A 19988-nucleotide genomic window follows, 5' to 3' on the forward strand; every position below is an offset into this window, starting at 1 on the left:
ATTCACTCAACTTCTGTCACTGCTGGATCCAGCCTTCCTGACACCTTAGATAGAGATGAAGAAAGTGAGCTTTCATTTACCTTGTTTTATCTTTCACCTTCTGTGTAACAAGATTTAAAAAAATAACAATAATAAAGCTACACAGTAGTAGTGGTGTTAATTCATCGAGGGCTCAGAAAGGCCCACTGTGTTCCTTTATAATAGCCATTACATTCTCCTAATTAAACAGTTTCCTCAAGACGAGAGAACAGCAGAATAGCAATTGCATCATTTTAAAAAGTGTTGATGCCAATTACAATGTTGATTGAGACAACTGTGCTTTTCAGGTTTAAAAAAAAAAATGAAAAGTCAGTGCTGTAATAGCACTCTGATTCTTTGAGGTAGTCCAGAGGAAACTCTGTACCTTGAGGCATAGAACACAAATGGAGGACTTAAGTGTGAGAAACTAGTGATTTCAAGAAAAACAACATCTTTTCCTTTTTAAAAATAAAATTACTATCATGCTGACCCCTCACCCCAGCAAAAAACCACCTGACCAATTTTGTCTACCCACAGCAAACCATCACCAGCTTCACTCAACTGGTGAGAGATTTCCAGGATGTGGAATCCCCCTCCTTCATCTCTACATACATCACAGAAGTATTTTGTGGAGGGGTTCAGCCCCGGTTACTCACATGCTGGACACTCAGTGGGGGAAGCTCTTCGTTTCTCCCTGAACCTTCACATCAGGACAAGTATTTTGGTGGGGGCAGGATGAGACTTTAGGGTCTTCAACCCCTGCCCCCCTTTCAAATAACAGGCATAGGCTTGGCAAGGAAGGATTTCACCCACACTTTCCCTTTGACTTTCTATTGAGGTCTTGGTGACCTCAAGATGCTAAGGTGCAAGGTGACCTTTGTGTAGAGAGCTGAAAACATCATTAGCCTAACTGATTCAAAAGTAAGGGTTCTGAGATATCCCTAAATATTGCATAGCGGATCACTGTGTTAGCAGCTGAGCCATTAGGAGGATCATCCAAATAATTTTTTGATTCTTGTTACCAGTTGTAACTCAGCTGTTAATGATCAGGTGGTTTTGATTCACTAGTATGTGGACTGTTGCATGTAAAAGTTGCTGCTGATCAGCTTTCTGTTAGATAACTAAATAATAGGTCCGTGTGAAACATACCATGCAGCCACATATGTTGTGGCAGTTAGAAATAGTTGTAAAAAGAGGGTGGTAAAAAGAAATGAGCAGGGTGTTTGTAGAACAAAATAAAAAAAAGTGGGCTGGAATTGTAAAATCCATAAGCTGTCACAAGTATCCTAATTTCCATTGTATTTGAGGTTGTCTGAGCACATGACTGGGAGCCAGGAATCTTGGAATTGTAACCCGGTTCTGATATTGAATCCCTCTCTTGTCCTTGAGAAAGTCATGTCAGCTTCTCTGTTCCATTTCCCCATCTTCAAAATGGGAATAATAATACTTCTCTCCCAAAGGGGTTGTGAGTATTAGATAGGATTTCAATAACATTTTACAGACGCTATTTTAAGTCAGAGGATGTGAGCAAACTGAGGATACATATACCTCTGTCCTTGCCTATCTGGCATGTGAATTTGAGGGGAGAAATGTAAACATTATTTGTGCCAGAGTAATTTTAAGAAAATGAAATCTTTGCTTTTAATCAGAAAATAATAAGAAACTGATTAAGTCTGAAGGCTTTTTTCTAATTCTGTTTGGCCATTATTTGCTTCTAAACAGTGAGAAGAGGAGATGTCTTGGCAGCATGGAGCGGCATTCGTCCTCTTGTCACAGATCCCAGCTCTAAAGACACCCAGTCAATATCTCGGAATCATGTTGTTGCTGTTAGTGACAGTGGCCTTGTTACTATAGCAGGTACTGGAAATCCATTTCAGATATCTCGTATGGCTTTGTCAGGATTCCCCAGTGTATTTAAGTCAAAGGTAGTGAATGTTTGTACAGCAGATTTGAAGGAACAAGCGATATTATTTAGTTATTAGCGAATAAGTGATTTACTAATTGAAGTCCAGTAAGGATGAAACTGGACTAAGTGTGAAGTTTGGCCAATGCAACACACTTCCACTAGTTCACCAAAACAGATTGTTTGCAGGTGGGAAATGGACAACCTATCGCTCCATGGCACAAGATACCATTGATGCAGCCATCCAGGCTCACAACCTGAAGGCAGGTCCATGTAAGACGGTAGGACTTTTCCTGCAGGGGGCTAAGGACTGGAGTCCTACTCTTTACATTAGGCTGGTCCAAGATTACGGACTGGAAAGTGAGGTGAGTCAACAATATTTCTACTCAATGTTTGTATTAGTTATCAATAACATTAAAAAAAGCAGCCGCACAGCCTATATTAAGGACTCTTAAATTGGCATAAGACTACACTGTTTGGTCAGGGCAGAAATAATTGTATAAGAAAGAAATCCAGTCATAAATTTTCCTTTGCTAGTGGAGTACTAAAAGCCACGTGCATTCTTTATTTCAGCGTCTGCATAATCACAAAGCTATGCCCTCTGTTTTTAAACATGTATGACAACCTAGGTCTTGGGCACCTCAAGCCCAACAAAATCTATTCTTCAAAGGTGATCACAGTAGCAGAAAGGAGCTGAAGCATCATTAGTCACCGCTACATTGATACATGCATAGTAGCGTTAGTGCTGGTCTAAGCATTCACAATGCAAGTTGTTTCCTCCCACACAATCAAAATCTAATACTATCCTCAGCCTATTTATTACAGGCTATGGGAGAACTGACAAGACTAGTTTATATATATTCAGCTGTGCTTCAGAAGGTGCTGGGACGTAGTGTTCGCTAAATGTGCTCTTAATTCTATAGGTGGCTCAGCACCTTGCTTCTACATATGGTGACAAGGCTTTTGAGGTGGCCAAAATAGCCCAAGTTACTGGAAAGAGATGGCCTATTGTTGGAAAACGCCTTGTATCTGAATTTCCTTATATTGAAGCTGAGGTATGTGAAAATGGCTAGGTTTCTCGTCTCTGTAATTTGTGGTGATTATTAGTCACCCTCCCTGTGAAGTAGGAGAGGGGAATGGAGACTGTATCTGGCATGTAAACAGAAATTTGAGTAAATCATGGAATAATTTTTTTTCTGATTTTTTTCTTAATTAAATTCATTTAAACACATGAGCCCAGATGCTTTTTTTATATTGCAGCAAAAAAAGGGGGGCTTGCTTCATACAAATCCATTTTCTTCAATCACTTAAGCAAATATGGCCTTGTGTGCACATATGCATAAGGCTCCATATCTGCTCCCTCCAGTGCTCTTGTTCACCTTACCGCCCCATTTACCAGAGCTTCATGCTATTTTTTCCCTCATTCCCACATAGGTCCAGCCCCCTTTCCCATGTCCAAACACTGCAGAACCTTACATTTTTCTTTTTAACTTTTTATCCAATTCTAATATCCTAGGTTATGTATGGGGTAAAAGAGTATGCGTGCACTGCAGTGGATATGATTTCACGTCGCACTCGGCTGGCCTTCTTGAACGTGCAAGCTGCTGATGAAGCCCTACCAAGAATTATTGATATAATGGGGAAGGAACTTCACTGGAGTGAACAGAAGAAAAAGGTACAAAAGACGCTTTAGAACTGGAACTTTTTTAAGCTCTCTTGTAGAGCCCTGTGCAGGATTATTTTTTTTTTAATCCTGCTCCCGCATTGTTTCTTGTATTTTTATCCTGCTCCCTCCCACAAATCCCGCAAGAGAGAAATTTCCCCATGCTACTAAAAAAAAAAAAATCAAATAATATCACCCTCCCCCAAAAAACCACCCCACACAGTCAGTTAATGTATATAAACATTCAGACACAATTTTTACCACTAAAAGAATAAAACAAATCTTAAGCCATCTGAAAATATACTTTAACCCCTCTTATAATGGACATCAAATCTTTGTATCCGTCACTTAAATTTCAGAATTAAAACCTTTATTTTAAAAAAAAGAAAAACTTGCTTTACGTTGCTGAAAATTCTATTTATGACAAACTGATGAGAGATTTAGTGTTTTCTCACAAATTAACAGAGTCTGTTTTTTGCCCACTCAATCCTGCCTGCAACAAAGTACGTTTAATCCACTCCCGTTATTATGGCAGTGGGTCCTGTGGGGCATGCAGAATCCCAATCCTGCTGCAGGGCTCTACTCTTGTTTTCCTTAATCAATTTCAATCTTAACAAATACATGTCTAAACTGGTTTAATAGAACATTGCAAATGCCCTTTTCTTCCCACAAGAATCCTCTTTTGGCATATGCCATTATAAAAAAAAAAAGCTATCAAACCAGTTCCAGTTGCTCTGAAAAGATCAGAATCTATAGTGCTGAGCTGTGTAACTTAAAAGTGAAAGTAAAATTAGAGGTTTCATCCTGTTCCTTAGTGGACATTTTGTTCAACATTAAATTTGTCAGAAAAGTTCGAGAGGCACAAAATTTGACAGTAGTTTCAAGACAGGACTGCTGTTTGTTGGTAGAGCTGTGGAAGGGAAGCTTGCATGGCATTTGCCCATTGTTTTTTCTTTGTATCCCTCTTATCTTCCTTCTCCTCTCTTTATAAGGCTTCCTTTGTGAACTGATGATGACTTTGGGCTTGATACCACTGTTGGCCTCACTAACAGTCCCAAAATCATCTTTCTCTGTCCTTTTCCTCATCTCTGAGAAGCCATTGAAATCTAGTCATATGGGACCTAGTCCACATAGGGCCCAGGTGGTGAGCATCTTTCACTTTCATTGGAAGATATGTGACCAGCATATTGTCCATAAATAAATGCAGAGGCTGCAGCATGGCAGTGCACAAAGGTGGGAGATCACCCCGCAGCCTCTCCACCCCCCACCCTGGGGACACGGACTCAGTGGTAAGGCTACACCCAACCCTGACATGGCACAAGGCCTGGGCCTGCCACAGAAACACCCCGAGGCACCAGGTTTGGGGCAGGCAGGCTTAACCAAGCAGGATCCAAGTGTGGAGGGGCTCAGTGTGTGGGGATCCAGGTGTGGGGTGAGAGGATTGTTTGGGACAATCTGGGTGCAGGCAGCTCCGTGTGGGGGGATCCGGATGCACAGAGGCTCATTGGAGGGTTCCAGGTGCAGGGGCAATGGGATTCTGCAGGGGCTTCCAGGTGAAACTGGTTGGGGCTCAGCAGGAGGGTCTGGATGAGGGGGTCTCAGCAGGGGTGTCTGTGTGCTTGGGGAGTGGGCTTGGTGGTTGAGGGTCTGGGTGCAGCTAATTAGGGGTCAGTGCTGTGGGTGTCTGGATGGGGGGCTCAGGGTGCTGAAGGGGTGTGGGGCTCGTCAGAATGGGAGTTTGAGTGCAGGAAGCTCAGTGAGGGATGGTCTGGGTGCAGGGGTTGGGGTCCAGAGGCAGAGGGCTCCAGATGCAGGGCTTGAGATTCAGTGAGGTGGAGTTTGAGTATGGAAGACTAGGGGGTTCTAGGTATACAGGGTGAGGCTTGGCAGGGGTGTCTGGGTATGGGAGGTCTGGATGCATGGGGGTTGGGTGGATGGGGGAGCAGCTCCTTTTACGGTGACCCCTTTCCTCCCCCCCCCCCCCACTGCAGCTGAGGAGTGATGGGGGCAGAAAGCAGGATATGATGCTGAGCTTCTTGAAGCTGGAAGAGATGCATCTGACACAGCCCCAGCCACTCCTTGCAGAGAAAGAGGAAGGCCCATCCTCTCCTGCCTCCAGTCCAGCTGGGATTAGCAGCTGATCCCGGCTCATGGTAGGGTGTGGCTGGGGTGTCCCCAGCTCTGTGGTGATTTAACTCTCTGCCTGCTGCTCTGCGTGCCTGAAATGATGTACCTGAGCAGCTAGGGAGTGGTTCACAACTGCTCTTGCAGCTTCCCTGTCAGAGGGTAATTTTTCTGCGGGGAAGCAAAAAAATCTGTAAGGGACATGAATTCTGCGCATGCACAGTGATGCAGAATTCCCCAAGGAGTATCATTTGAATTCTCCCAGCTGGAGGACTTGTGATGACTCTAAGCCTTTCCAGAGGGATGCATAAAAAGAGGGATGCAGTTATATCACAGATGTGTGCTAATTTGCTTTGTATATATCCTGAAGGAGGAAGGGAAAGGTTGTCATACTATAGCTACAGTAACCTAACTGGAAGGGGTTTGGTTAAAAATAGAGAAACAAAAGAAATTAAATTCAAAATAAAATCATTTTGGTAAATTAGTACATGTTAGGATTAATATAATTTTTCCAAAACATTAGGTTAAGAGTGCTAAGGTTGCAAAACAGTCAGAAAATGTCAACACTGAGATTGCATAGCAACCTTTCTCTGCCCCCTTGCTCATACACATTATGATACAGTCTTTAGTTGCATGATCACACACCATTTCTCCAACAATACAAATAACATACAGTTTCTGTAAGTGTAGACTGATGGTCTCTCTCCAGCCCAGAAAGGAGTGACACCATGCCCAGCTTCTGGACCAGCCCCTTTTTCTCAGGGCTTCATTTATTGGTTGTACCAACAGTTTTCAGAAAAAATAACAAATAAACAGTTCAACATAAATCCAATGGCTAAACCAGGTCCCTTTCCCTTACCTCAGGACTTCATTGTGGGAGTCCTCCAGCTCTGGTAGCTCTTTCCCAGTCCTACAAGCCAGCTGTCTGGGAATCCCAATGCTGCCAGAGCCAATCTGCTGCTTACAGCACTCTTCCCTCAGTTCTTTCAGCCCTTATCGGAATCCAGTGATTATCAGGCATCACCTGATCCCTTGGAAATTGCCAGGTACTAATCTATTTTTTAACAGGGTTCTGCCTTAGTACAGGGCTCACTGGCCTCAGGACACCTGGCCTTTACAGGGACAGATCACCCTGTTACAGTAACTACACATGTAGTATCTTTAAATGTGATTTTTCTTCAATCCTATCTATGTGCTCTATTTTCATTATGGTCCAGTATATCTTTATTATTGTTTGTGGGTGAGATAGTGCAGTGTATTATCAACACAGCATTCCTTAAGTATTCCAGGGGAGGAGGCCATTAACTTCAAAACTAACTTAGCTCCTGATCCTCTAAAGACTTGTGTACATGCTTAACATGAAGCATGTGAGTAGTCCTGATAAGCTGAGTAGTTTTCCTCATATGCTTATAGACCTGAAAAAGAGTTCTGCTCAAAAGCTTGCGTTTTTCGCCCACAGAAGTTAGTCCAATAAAAGATACTGCCTCACCCACCTTGTCTCTCTAATATCCTGGGACCAATAGAGGTACAACAGCACTGTAAACAACAGTGGAAGATATTTAATTAATCACGTGTGTAAATCTTTGCCACATGTGTGCCTTGGCTATGGGACACACACACACACACACGTATGTCCTGCAAATTTGTACTATTGGTATGTGCCATTTATATATAATCTATAGTATATTGAGAAAGTACGGTTTACTGTGAACTCTTTGTATTGGTGACTTTTATGGTATACATGGACAATAATACTAAAGATGCTACATAATTCTAATTAAGGTTGTAGAAAATAAGTGTATGCTAAGCTAATATACTGTATTATATATTTGAGAAATAGTATGTGATCATGTGATTAAAAGCTGTAAATTATCATTTGACTACAATATTGAAGGGAGCTGGAAGGGTCAGATTCAATCTCTCGGGTAAATATGCATTTTATGGCCTTCCACACACGATGTTAAATACCAAAAGCCCCACCAACAACTCTTAAATAAGCGAAGAATAAGATACCAATTCTTAATGAATGGCATTTTTGTAGACTTGATCTGTAAGTGCTGTTTTTGCTGACATCACTGTGAGTTGTATGTGTGGACTGAGGGCATGATATGGCCCTAAAAAACTTTGCATTCCATGTCTTCAGTGTAATTATCAATTGACAATCAACACTTGTACATCAAAGCCAGTGATCTAGGTGAAGCATGAAATGGTTCCTTATCTTAATGACCTTGTTCACTCTTAAGCACTTTTTTGGCCATCAAATGCTGATATTCCTCTAAAGACCAGCAATTATAAGTATGTGAAAGGAGCCAATGAAATATTATGGTGTAGAAGAAATTCAGCATGTAAATATTCAGTATTATTCTAGAACTGAGACTTTGTTTCTTTCATATTTTAGGAAGAACTTGAATCTGCTAAAAAGTTTCTGTATTATGAAATGGGCTACAAGGCAAAAGTAGGGCAATTAACAGACAGCTCTGAAATCACTCTTATACCTTCAGATATTGACAGGTAAATGAAGTACAAATGGACCTCCTGGATAGTCCCTAGGAAGATATTTCTGTCAATCTTTTGTGTATTCCTTTTCCATTAATAATCCTATTTTGCAGATATAAAAAGAGATTCCACATGTTTGATAAAGAAAAGAAAGGCTTTATTACCATACTGGATGTTCAAAGTGTGTTAGAGGTAAAATTTCTCTTTTGATTTTTGAATTCTTATCTCAGTTGTGTCGTATGGTATAAATCCATGTTTAAGTGATCCAGTTTATTTGCCTGTTGTGTTGTTCTTTTATTTAGAGCATCAGCATTCAAATTGATGAAAATACACTTCATGAGATTTTAAATGAAGTGGATTTGAACAAAAACGGGCAGGTTGAACTCGATGAGTTTTTGCAGGTGAGTGGTTTTTTATTTTAGTTGTAATGAAAGGAACACAAGAACCCTCATCTCCTTTTGCTCTGTATATTGGAAAGTAATTATCAAAGCTAGATGTAGAGTTTGTACATAAAATTTTAGACTTGCCGTTCATTTTTTATTCATTATTGATTTTATATGAATTTACGTTGCCTAAAGGTGGACAATGCTTGAATCAACATTAAGAAATACCAACAATTTCTACACCACTGTTTGTATTGATCACAGCGTTTCCTATACTCTGAGTCTATCCTTGTAAGGGAAAATGCTGCAGCATGTGCTTATAAGTTTCTTTTAGTGATGACCATTATGCCTGGACAAAGCATTGGAGAGAGAGACTGAGGGGTTGTTTTCACTGCTTTATTAGCGTGAAGTATAACTCAGTTTTCTTGCTAACCCAGTTGCCATCCCACACACAAATCTCTAGTTTGAGCTGGGTGGTGCTTTAAGATCCAGCCAACTAGCCTATCAGTGAGTATGGTCGGCTGACAACAGCACTAGTAATACAGTGGGGATGCAGCAGCTCACATCACAGCAACTCATCAGCCGCTAATCAAATCCTTCTGTGTAGCTCAAGTGTTGCGTGTCTCTCTAGAGACTAGCTCTGAGTGAGAGTGACTACAAAGCAGAACACTAGGCTAGCTTGAGTGTAGTAACTTGAGAGTACTAACCCAAGCTAACTGTTGCAGTGAAGAATTTCCTGAGGCTGAAATCCAGGCCCCATTGAAATCTATAGGAATTTTGAATATTGCCTTCAGTGGGGCCAGGATTTCACCCCAAGCCTGTCCTGCATTGGCAAGGGGAGATACTAGTTGAGCTAGTAAGTATCCATCCATCCATGACGGCTAGGAGTTTTATTTTTAAACATGGAGATTGTGTTTTTCCCAGCTATCAGGAGGCTGAAAGTGTTTTCTGTACCTTTTTTTTTTTTTATATATATAAAGTAACCCAACTAAAAGATTTACTGAGGGGAAAGAACAAAAGACTTCATGCTCCCCTTGACTTCTGTGAGAGAGGATCCTAAATCAGCAGATCTGAACTGGGGGCAACACAGAAATGACTAACGGCCGCTTGATGCAAACTCAAATCCTGCACAAGCATCTCTATGTAGAACCCTACCTTCAGGGATAGGGTTGGAAGCCCATCATTCTCTAAGTCTCCTAGCAAACTTGAGGGGCGAAACAGAGCAATACACTGCTGATCAATTCTGCAGTAGTCATTTATGTGGATTTTCTGTTCATGCTGTGGAGATTCCATCAGGGAACTGCTGCAGTTGGGTGGCACATGATGTCAGGAGTCCTCAGAAACTGTTTGAGGCCACAGTGCCTAGGCAATGCAAGAGGGCGAAATACCCCTTATCCCCCATCCTCCCCCCCCCAAAGAATTCCCAAGCAACTCTGAAACTAAAATAGTTTTTCCTATGCAGAAAAAACCCTCCTTAGGTCCAAACAGTCTATCCTGTAGTTTGTCGGGGTATCCTTTCAGTAGTAGAGGGCTGAATCATGCCTGTTGCTTCCTTCAAATTAGGTATGAGCCACCCACACATCTGAGGGCACAATTTGGCCTGCCGCTGCACAATTAAAACAATAGCCTTTGTTCATACTTAATAGGACTATTGATTAAAAGCTTAACTGAAAAAGTATTGGGGGCAAGAAGCTGCAGGTTCAAAGTGTGGTGTATGCCATCCACATTGTCCTGCTTAATTTCTGAATGATCTAAAGAGAGAAGTGCATGAAAGGAGGACATTAATATCAGTTTTCTATGCATCTTTCTGCAAATGCTTTACCAAAAAAAAAAAAAGAGAGAAGGCAATAAAGATACCACTAAATTGTTTGCCTCCAACCATTTGACTTCCCTCACATGAGCAGTTTATTTGTTTCCAGCCAGCCAGGTCTGTTTTTGTAGAGCCTTTATTGGTCAGGTATTTCAAATGACTGCCAGGTCTTTCCTGAATCACGGCAATGATGAATGCCGAACATGTGATAAATTAATGCTGGGGATTTTGGTCAATGTCAGCCCTTTCTGCACTGTGTCAAGTTAAACAAACAAGATCAAGGCAAAGGAAATGGTAATTCTCTCTGGAGATGAGCTGTAGATAAGAGCATTCTTGAATCTAAATGCAGAAAATTTTCACAACTTATGTCCAGCATTCTAAAAAGGGAGGATTTATTTGCCTAAAACATAGTGACCAAAAAAACATTTAAAATAAAATGGAAAAAATAGCCCTGTGACATCATCCTAATACATTTTCTTTCAAAAAAAAAATCTCACATCTTTTCAGGCAATTGAGAGAGAGCCCAGCTTTTTATATAAAAGTTTCAACTGGGGAAGAAGAAATTTGACTTTTTGCATTTTATAAACAGAACTCTCTCCGTTTCTGAGTATGTTATGCTGTAACTTGGTTAGTTGGGTTGCACTATAATTAAGAAACAGAAAACAGGCAATTAATCATGCAGTGTGCTTAGTACTCCCTTTAGAGGTTGTATGTTTTGTGGTTTTAATACTTCCAAAATGTGAATGACAGCACTTTTTGCATATTTTTAAAAACTAATTATTGGTGGCTTCTAGTTTGTCCTCTGTTTCAAAAATGCACTGTAAGCCACGTTTTGAAACAGATTCCTTAAAAAAAGAAATGAAAATAAATGTTTGAAATCTGGTTACTGAGCTCATAGGCCTCAAAGATTCAATAATCAGACCTTTGTACATTTGGGCTGAATATCTTCTATGTATGTGGACAGCATCTAGCATATTGTGCACTACTATAATTTGAGTTTTAAAATAACAAGTAAAAAGGGTAACAAGTAATAAAACAAACCTTTGATTTTTGCCACCAAGGTAATTAAATGTGTGGAACTTACTTAAATGGTGGTAAATCTTTTTAAATGGATCTATTAGGATTCATGCTTTCTGAAAACTTTCATTGGATTACGTTTCCTGGCAGAATATTTGTGGAAACTTATGTTTGCAAATAATTGTGGAAATTTGTACAGTATTTGAATGTGTGTCAAGGCACTTGCTCACTTATCCAAGTGGGGAACAGAGCACTGCCATGTGATTTTTCTGACCAGTTGCAAACAGTCAACAATGGATGCTTTCAGAAACTGTTTGCAGTCTCTCTAATGAGTTAAAAAGTATTAGGAGTTTTTAAATAAAGAATAGTCATGAAGAAATCATGATGCTCACAGATATATCACAAATAGAAGCAGAAGCTAAATTCATTAGATATGTTGTCACAAAGTGTTTGTTTGCTCTGCTCTAGTCTAGTCTTTAAGAGAAAAGTCAGATATCACACAAATCAATACTGGAGGAAGGAAGATAAAAAAGGATGTTTTCCTGATTCTTGTAGAGTAAGACCTCAATAGAAGAACATATCAGTATCTGGGTTGCTAATGCAGTTGTGATCACTAGTTTGTTACATCACAGACCAGTTTCTTGGCTGTGTTGACTGGCGTATTTCCACTGGCGAGAGTGAAACTATGACAATTTACATCAGCTGAGGATCTGGCAGATCTTTAACATTACTGTGTAGATATTTGGATATTTTTTGGACAGCAAGTACTGTTCAAGGGCCCAATGCTGCCTTCACTTATGTGAACCAGAGGCTGTGAAACTGTAGGTGGAGGGCACAGAAGACAGGGGAAAGAGCAATTAAACAGGAGGAGAAGAGACTGGATGAATTGGTCTTCTGTGGCATGCTCCCTTTGGGGCCAGGCAATTTTTCTAGCAAAAATTCTCTTGGAGGTTAATTATCCTCCAGGTCACCAGGTTTGTGTGGGCCTAAGTCTACCTGCGATAGTTTTGTAAAAAGGGAAGAAATCTGAAGTGAGGTGGCTATTTAGCTCCTGTTGAGAGGAAGAAATCATATTTTGTAAGTGCCAATTGCTTTTTGTATTAGAAAGTCTCTGACCAGCTGACTACATGTACTTTCAAGTCCAATGCGGATCTTATCCATTGATTTTTAAAAACAAAAATCTGAAGTCTAACACTAGAGTATGTTCATTAAGGTAATGCTGAGCGTCCAGTTTCAAGGACTTAAAAGCAAACTAGTTTTAAAAGTCTAAAGCAGTGTTTCCTAAACTTGGGTCGCCGGTTGTTCAGGGAAAGCCCTTGGCGGGCCGGGCCAGGCCACCGCTTCCCGCAGCCCCCATTGGCCTGCAGCGGTGAACTGAGGCCAGTGGGAGCCGCAATCGGCCAAACCTGTGGATGCGGCAGTTAATCAAACCGGCCCAGCTCACCAGGGGCTTTCCCTGAACAAGCGGTGCTCCAAGTTTGGGAAACACTGGTCTAAAGAAATTTGGATTTAGAAGAATCATGGAAGTCAAGTACACTGTCACTAGAATAAGACTGCTAAATGAGAAAGATACATTCCAGGGGCAGTGGTAGATCAGGAACCATGCTTTCTTTTCTATCTTTGTGATTCTTTCTTTTCAGATTTAAAAAGAATTTACACACATGAATTATCTTGCAAACTTGGTTGTAATGAATGGCTTTAGAAAGCCGTGGGGGGGGGGGTCTGCTTCACTGTTAAAACAAATATTTCACATCAGTAATTTGTACATCTCCTGCAGCCCATACACAGGCAAAACTACCATGGGCCACACTGGAAAATGTACATTTAAAGGGCAGCACAATCCAGCCCTAGAAAGCAATACCAACCATTTTGTTTAAAACCTATAATAATAATAATAACAGCGTTATTTGTTGTGTTTTAATCTTGCTACTGGTTTGGACAACATACTTCATTAACTCTGGCATTGTTTACACTGGAGATTTGTCTCAATTTCAGCCATTGGTAGCAACCCATCAGGGGAAGTTGCAGCCGTTCCAAACTCCTAGTATAGACAGTGTACATAGCTACAAACAGATTTACACCAGTGCAGTATATCCTAGTTTCAAGCAGGGGAAGGCTGCACCAATGGAAATAGCAGCTCAGAGCAATTTTCCTTGTCTACATGATGGGTTTGCTTTAGTTGCAGCTACCTTACTGGTTGGCCACCAATGGGTAGAATCCCCAGTGCAAGAAAGACTTCAGCCTGTGGGGTTAGTATCTCTTTAAGTGTTGTCCGACAATTAAATTTGGCTACTATCATTAATATGCTGTAAACATTGTGGTTTTTTTAAGCTCATGAGTGCTATTCAGAAAGGATATGTGTCTGGAAGCCGATTGGCTGTACTTATGAAAACTGCTGAAGAGAACCTACGTGAGAGAGTTGTTATTCCAGTGGATCGAAGTGGTGGTGGTCTGTGAGTTTGAGAAGTACAAAACCTGCTTACAGCTACCAGAGAATTTGTCTGTGCAGCTGCCTCGTTCAGTGCTGAAAAATATTCCAATGTTTTCAAATATCTGTTTATTCTAGTGAACTGTATCTGGTGGTCAGGGTATACAAAACACACTGATACATTTATTTTTCCTTATTTTCTGTGCTGATATTAATACTCCAAAATGTGGCCTTTTGGACGGGACATGCTTTAAAGGTAGAAATTATTTGCAGAAATTCAGAATAGAGTCTGCAAAAGGCTTGTTCACAGACACTACCTTTCACAACTTTGTTAAGCTTTTAGATAATCTTCCCCCTTAAAAAGAAATGGTGCACAGAAAGTGACTGCTACCTAAGATCCAATCACTAAAAGTATTCTGCATATGTGAAAGACCATATGTGTTCAAAGTGCCTCTCCAGAAAAAGAAAGAGAGGAATCATTTTGGTGGGGGAAGGGGAATGTTCACATTTAGGTTTCAGGAGGATGCCACAAAGAAATACCTTGAGCACTGCCTAAATTAAACGTCCTGATAAGGAATCATAGTTATATTTATGAAATGTTACATAGTCACTTCAGTACTTCTCAATGTTCTTCTCATTCAATGGCACCAATTTTATTGCCAGACAGATTTCTGGCAATAAAAATTTGACAGCATAAGACTGGAAGAGCACAAGATTGGACCAAAAAACCCAAAAATCTCATAGATGAGTTATAATTTAGAGTTAAAAATGTATGGGTACAGCTTTCACTTCTCCAAGTGAAAACCATGCTGTCTTTAGTATATGCCATTGTCTAGCAGGTATTGCAGTCTACTATAAAGTCTCAGACTGTTTTTGTACTTTTAGATAAATACTGAAAATATGTAAAACAAGAACTTTGCCATAGTGCACTAAGCCTAACCACTTAATATTTGCAAAATGTACACTTAAATGGGAAAGTTACTTTGCATTCCATCAGGCCTTACTGAAATATGGTAAGGGCTATTCGCCTTTGCATTAATTTGCTGAAAGAGCCAGTTTTGGACTATTTATTTGAGCCATTCTCAACAAATACTCCACCTGGCTATTTACCCTGCGACTCTTCCTATTATTAAATTGGCTATGATCAGCATTAAGATCAGATGGAGGATTTCTGCCTGATCTGTGGCAGGGAGGGGAAAATGAATGCATATTTTATTGGTGTGTCTCTTTCATAATACTCCTTTGAGTATAAGTATGAGTATAAATACCAGTTTACATGTCAAACCAGAAGCCTTGAGTTTAAAATGCCACCACATCTGTGCACATAAATGTACAAATCTGATTAATTTTAATCCTGTTTTGAAAATTCTTTAATATGATGCCAAGTTAATATTCTGCAAGCAGTACAGTTCTGAAAAATAGACAATTAAAAAAAAATTCATATCCAAAGTATATAGGTGCTGAGGATTTGTAGTAACTATGATAATAGTGCTAACTGTAAGTGGTGGTGGTGGTGGTTGAATATTTTGGTCTGACAAGTTTCCAGCTATTAAAACTGTATCTATCTAAAAATGGAAGGAGGAAAAACCCACCTGAAATTCTTAAATGAATATAGAGCACTTTGTCTTCCCCCCAAGATTTTACTTAGACTGTCTTCTAAAAAGTACCAGGTAAAATCATTTTAAATGATTTTTCATTATTAGATTTTCCTAACATTAAGATGCTTTGTACCTTATTATACTCATCGCAGTGGGGAACTAACTTTTCTTGCCTTTGAGACCACTGAGCACTCTTTTTAGTATGGCTCAATCTATGTGAATTAAGTCCTTGTGCACACTTAGACTATATGAGGTCTATTTATGAGCAAAAAGATCATAGGATTGTTTCTCTATCAAACTTTTGCATTGAAATATGTCAACATACACTGGATAAAATGTATATCTGTATTTTTGAGATATTAAGCTATTTGTGTCAAATGTCCTTTCAAGGGAAAGAGTGAAGAACACAATAACAATTTTGCCACATATTCCAGAACTGGGAGGAAATCAAGGTACAATAATACAGAGTTTTGTTTCATATTTTTCAAAAAGACATTATGCTACCAATAATTTTTAAAGTGTAATGGCTACAAGTGACATATAAAAGGCTTTTTCAGGTCAGGCGAAGAAAAACATTGTATTTAACATATTTTTTATGGTTCAGTACACCTTTTAAAATGGTTCCCCCTCTACTCCCTTAAAAGTTGTGCAATTAACAATGATAATTGAGGTTTCACTGTAAAGCCTAGACTGTCTACTACATACCCACTCCTTGCTGTTTTTTTGCTTTACTAATGTAAATATAACATGCAGAATGTAAAGGGATTTTCATGGCTATGTTCCTGTCCTCTTATATTGATTTACTTTGAATTTTAGCTGCAATAAAAGTCTTAGCCCTCTGCTTTTTTGGTTTCTTGTGGCACCGTAGAATGTATATAAATACTTACTTTGTACAACATAAAAAGTTGCATATGTTATTTATACTGGTTTAAATAGTAAAAATGAAAAAATCCAGAATTATTTGATTTCATCAACACACTTTTTTATGTTTTGAAAAAAGATTATTTCATGATTATTATTCAGGTTAATTCAGCTGTAAAATGTCATTGTCCTGTATTGTTCTAATGTAGTGTGAAACAACTACTGTTTAAACAAAAACTATAAGTTCAATAGTGTCTGTGGGATGGGGGGGAGAGATGTATACTTCATATTTTTCCATGTGGCACTTTTATGTATTGTGTTGGTTTATTGTTCTAGATTGGACTGTTAAATACTGTGTTTGAGGCTGGGTTGTCATTTTTATAACTGTCTCAGTGTTTTATTGCGATTATTTATTACTTTTGATATACAGAATGAGCCGCATGCATTTATAGAGCAATAAGAGAATACATTTAATGTGCCTTGTTTTTAACTGAATAAGAACTGAAAGCATGAATCAATAAAACTGATTAAAATGGTACACTCACGGGTACTTTGATGTTACTGGCAGTTACAGAAATAATTTTGCTTAGCCTTAAACAAGTTTAGAATAAAAGTACAAAATAGATACTTTTTAGTACATAGTATATTTAGCAAATACATGTCATTTAGTTCAGAATTCAGTGTTTTTAAATCATAAAAGTTAATACATATTTATCATCGGGTAGATTCATTTACTACTGAAATACAGGTGAGATGTTCTGTGAGTATCCTATTTTGAAATCTCATACTAAAAATACAACTAGCCAATTTCAACAGGAATTTTGTTTAACCAATTATTTTCAAGCTCAATCTTCCTATGCACAATGATAAATTTTATCATAACTAAAATAAAAAGAAATGAATGGAAAAGATTACATACAAGATCCATTTTGATCATTTTACATGTCAAGTTAGTTTAGGATTGCCAAGTGTTGATAAATGTTCTTACAGAAAAATGCTATATATTTTCATTGTCAGTAAATCAGAATCGCTATTATCAGTTTTAACACAAATTTTATAATGCCCGTATTATTTTATAGGTTTTAATTTAGTCATGTGACAGGGATATCCTATATTTTCATTTAACCATGCTGCATGCAGACTGTGTGTATGTGCTGCAGGGGTGAACACCAAAGCATTGTAAAATATACAGAACTGATACCTCCAGAGTGCAACTGCAAAAGATTAAAACATTGTGCATTCTGCCTTGTATAAATGATTTGTCAGAAAACATTTACTATAATACTTTCTCAAATACTTTGCAGTCCTAAAATTGCTTAGGGGTGTGATCCTGAATCCCTTCCTCAGGCAAAACTCCCATTGAAATTAATAGTATTCTTGCCAGAGTAAGAACTTCAGCCCCCTCTTAGCATTAAATATATGGAGAAGGTGCAGATTTGTTGTAGATAAAATCGGTTGCAGTGAGCATAGAAATATGATATGGAATATCATAACAACGTTAATATTTTAGTGTCAGTGCTCAAACTGGGTGATTCCTATGTCAAATGTGAACTGATTGCATTTGATTAGAGGCGGCAAAATATTGAGAGAAAAACACATCTTCGACAAGGATGTATCTTTGTCGCTTAAGTGAGGTTTTTTGTTTCTGCCCCACTAAAAATGAAGGGCTTGTCATCATTTCAGATTTTTCTTTCCTTTACATTTTAGCCCTTATTCCTCTAATTAGCCACCAGAGTTGTGAATGTATATAGAGTGGTACAAGAGCTTTGGTGACACTGCAGGATATTCACACAGGTAGTGTCACAAGAAGGTTGTTGGCTTCACTCTGGAACCAGTGTTCAGTTTATGCAAGAAACTAATGATATGGGCAAATTGCTGGGCTCATCTTTACTCTTCATATTTCATAGATAGAAGCAGAGACTAGTACATAGATATCCTGAGCTCAGTGGCAGGCTCCTTTATTTATCCCATTAGCTTTTTCACAACAAGCCATTCATGAAGACTTTAGATGTGTAGTAGATGATTTGATTGGATATGTACAGAATAGTTGAGAGAACCTGTTTCCGGAGAAGTTTTAGTTGGTACTGTATCTGTAACTGAATTTGATCTCTTGGCCACTGCCAAATAACAGGTTTCAGAGTAGCAGCCGTGTTAGTCTGTATTCGCAAAAAGAAAAGGAGTACTTGTGGTACCTTAGAGACTAACAAATTTATTTGAGCATAAGCTTTCGTGAGCTACAGCTCACTTCATCGGATCTTCCAAGTCTGGCTCTTATTTCCCATTAGTCCAGCATGACTTCAGAGTGACACTTTTGAAAGTTTTCAAATTAATGGTGATCTCAGCTTGGCTTCTCTTTTATTTAATGGCAATTAAAACTGCACTTTGCTTTCGGGTGCATGTTTTAGATGATTTCTTGTATATAGTGCATCTTTATAGCAATGAGCTTACTGCTCCTCAGTTAAAATATCTAGAAATGTAATGGGGCTCTTTATGCAATGTAACTGGATATGTAAATCTGACTTTTTTTCTCCTTTATGTGCTTTATTTTACTAAATGAGACACATTTGATTCTATCTTACCAAGATACCTTAATCTGTTTATCTAAGTGATGTAAATGTAATTAGCTTGATCAGTAAAACTGATGCTAACTGAAGTGAGTTCAATCAGTGTAGACTGATTCTCAGATTCTTTTCAAAGCAAGGGTTCCTTCTTCCCAGCCCCTTAACCTCAGCAAAATAAACAGAGGACTCCCCCCCCTTTATTTTGTTCTCTTATGAGTTGCTGTTTAGTTTATTTTACTGAACCACCAAGATTCATTTTTTATTTTTGCATCCTTACAATTAACAGATCTGAAATTCATTTTTATGCACGCTGAATTCTTCCTGTCCATGTCTAGAAGCTGTAAATTCTCAGATCTATTGAACTGACAGTGAAATATATTTCATTTCCCCCCATGAATCATTTGCCATCCTTATTGCAGAAAAATGGCAAAATTATGGTATACCATGTTTTCATAAATTATTTCTTTTTTCCAACCTGTTCTATGTTTTGCTTGGAAAGAATGTGAATTTAAGAATCCAGAATAGCTTGGTAAACAGGACTTGTTTCAGTCAAGATCGAGATCAGTCTGAATTTCAGACTATTAATTGTTCTGATTTTATGAACTGATTAGTGCGTCTTTCATGTGAATCCAAGTTTTACTGTTTGCTATTTAATATCTAGTCAAAACAATTTAAAAGATAGTAAAGCATTGAATTAACTAAATTATCTTAAAAGGAAAACTGTTGATCTTTGTGATATATGTAATGTTCTTCAGATATTTAACAATAGTCATTTCTTAAAGATGTCTACATATTTTGCATCAACACTTGCACACCTTTTCAGTAGCTTGCACTCTTTGAAAAATAATTGATTGCACATTGATGGAAATTTATAAAAAAATCTGAAAATATACAGAGTTCATACAGTGAAAGATTTTGCTTTCAAAATTTATCCAATTCAGAATGCTAGTAAACAATAAATATTTTTAAATTCTAGAAAAATTGTTCATTTATTGCACTTCAGGCTTAGTCAAGTGGATCATTTTGATTAATGACCTTTAAGTAGCTTATTGTATCTTGTAAAGAAGCTGTCTTTTATCTACCTAGAGTCTAAAAAGTCAAATTTTTCCTGATTAAAAAATATTCA

General features: G+C 38.5%; 1 protein-coding gene across 11 annotated transcripts in view; it reads left to right on the top strand.

Moving 5' to 3' along the window:
* The window catches only part of GPD2 (glycerol-3-phosphate dehydrogenase 2), a 173054-nt gene that overhangs the window by 119336 nt on the left and 33730 nt on the right, over positions 1 to 19988 (top strand). For 7 of the 11 annotated variants that reach the window (XM_043505131.1, XM_038421519.2, XM_043505137.1 and 4 more), the window contains 8 exons: positions 1741 to 1875; positions 2111 to 2286; positions 2845 to 2976; positions 3438 to 3596; positions 8107 to 8219; positions 8318 to 8396; positions 8507 to 8605; positions 13746 to 16839. In XM_043505131.1, coding sequence (XP_043361066.1) covers positions 1741 to 1875; positions 2111 to 2286; positions 2845 to 2976; positions 3438 to 3596; positions 8107 to 8219; positions 8318 to 8396; positions 8507 to 8605; positions 13746 to 13871 — 1019 coding nt within the window. In that variant the 3' untranslated portion in view covers positions 13872 to 16839. Of the gene's footprint in view, positions 1 to 1740; positions 1876 to 2110; positions 2287 to 2844; positions 2977 to 3437; positions 3597 to 8106; positions 8220 to 8317; positions 8397 to 8506; positions 8606 to 13593; positions 16840 to 19988 lie in introns of those variants that run through there. The other 4 variants (XM_043505134.1, XM_043505136.1, XM_043505135.1 and 1 more) reach the window with 3 other exon arrangements.

This window comes from Dermochelys coriacea, chromosome 11, assembly GCF_009764565.3.
Source record: "Dermochelys coriacea isolate rDerCor1 chromosome 11, rDerCor1.pri.v4, whole genome shotgun sequence".
Classification (NCBI taxonomy): Eukaryota; Metazoa; Chordata; order Testudines; family Dermochelyidae; genus Dermochelys; species Dermochelys coriacea.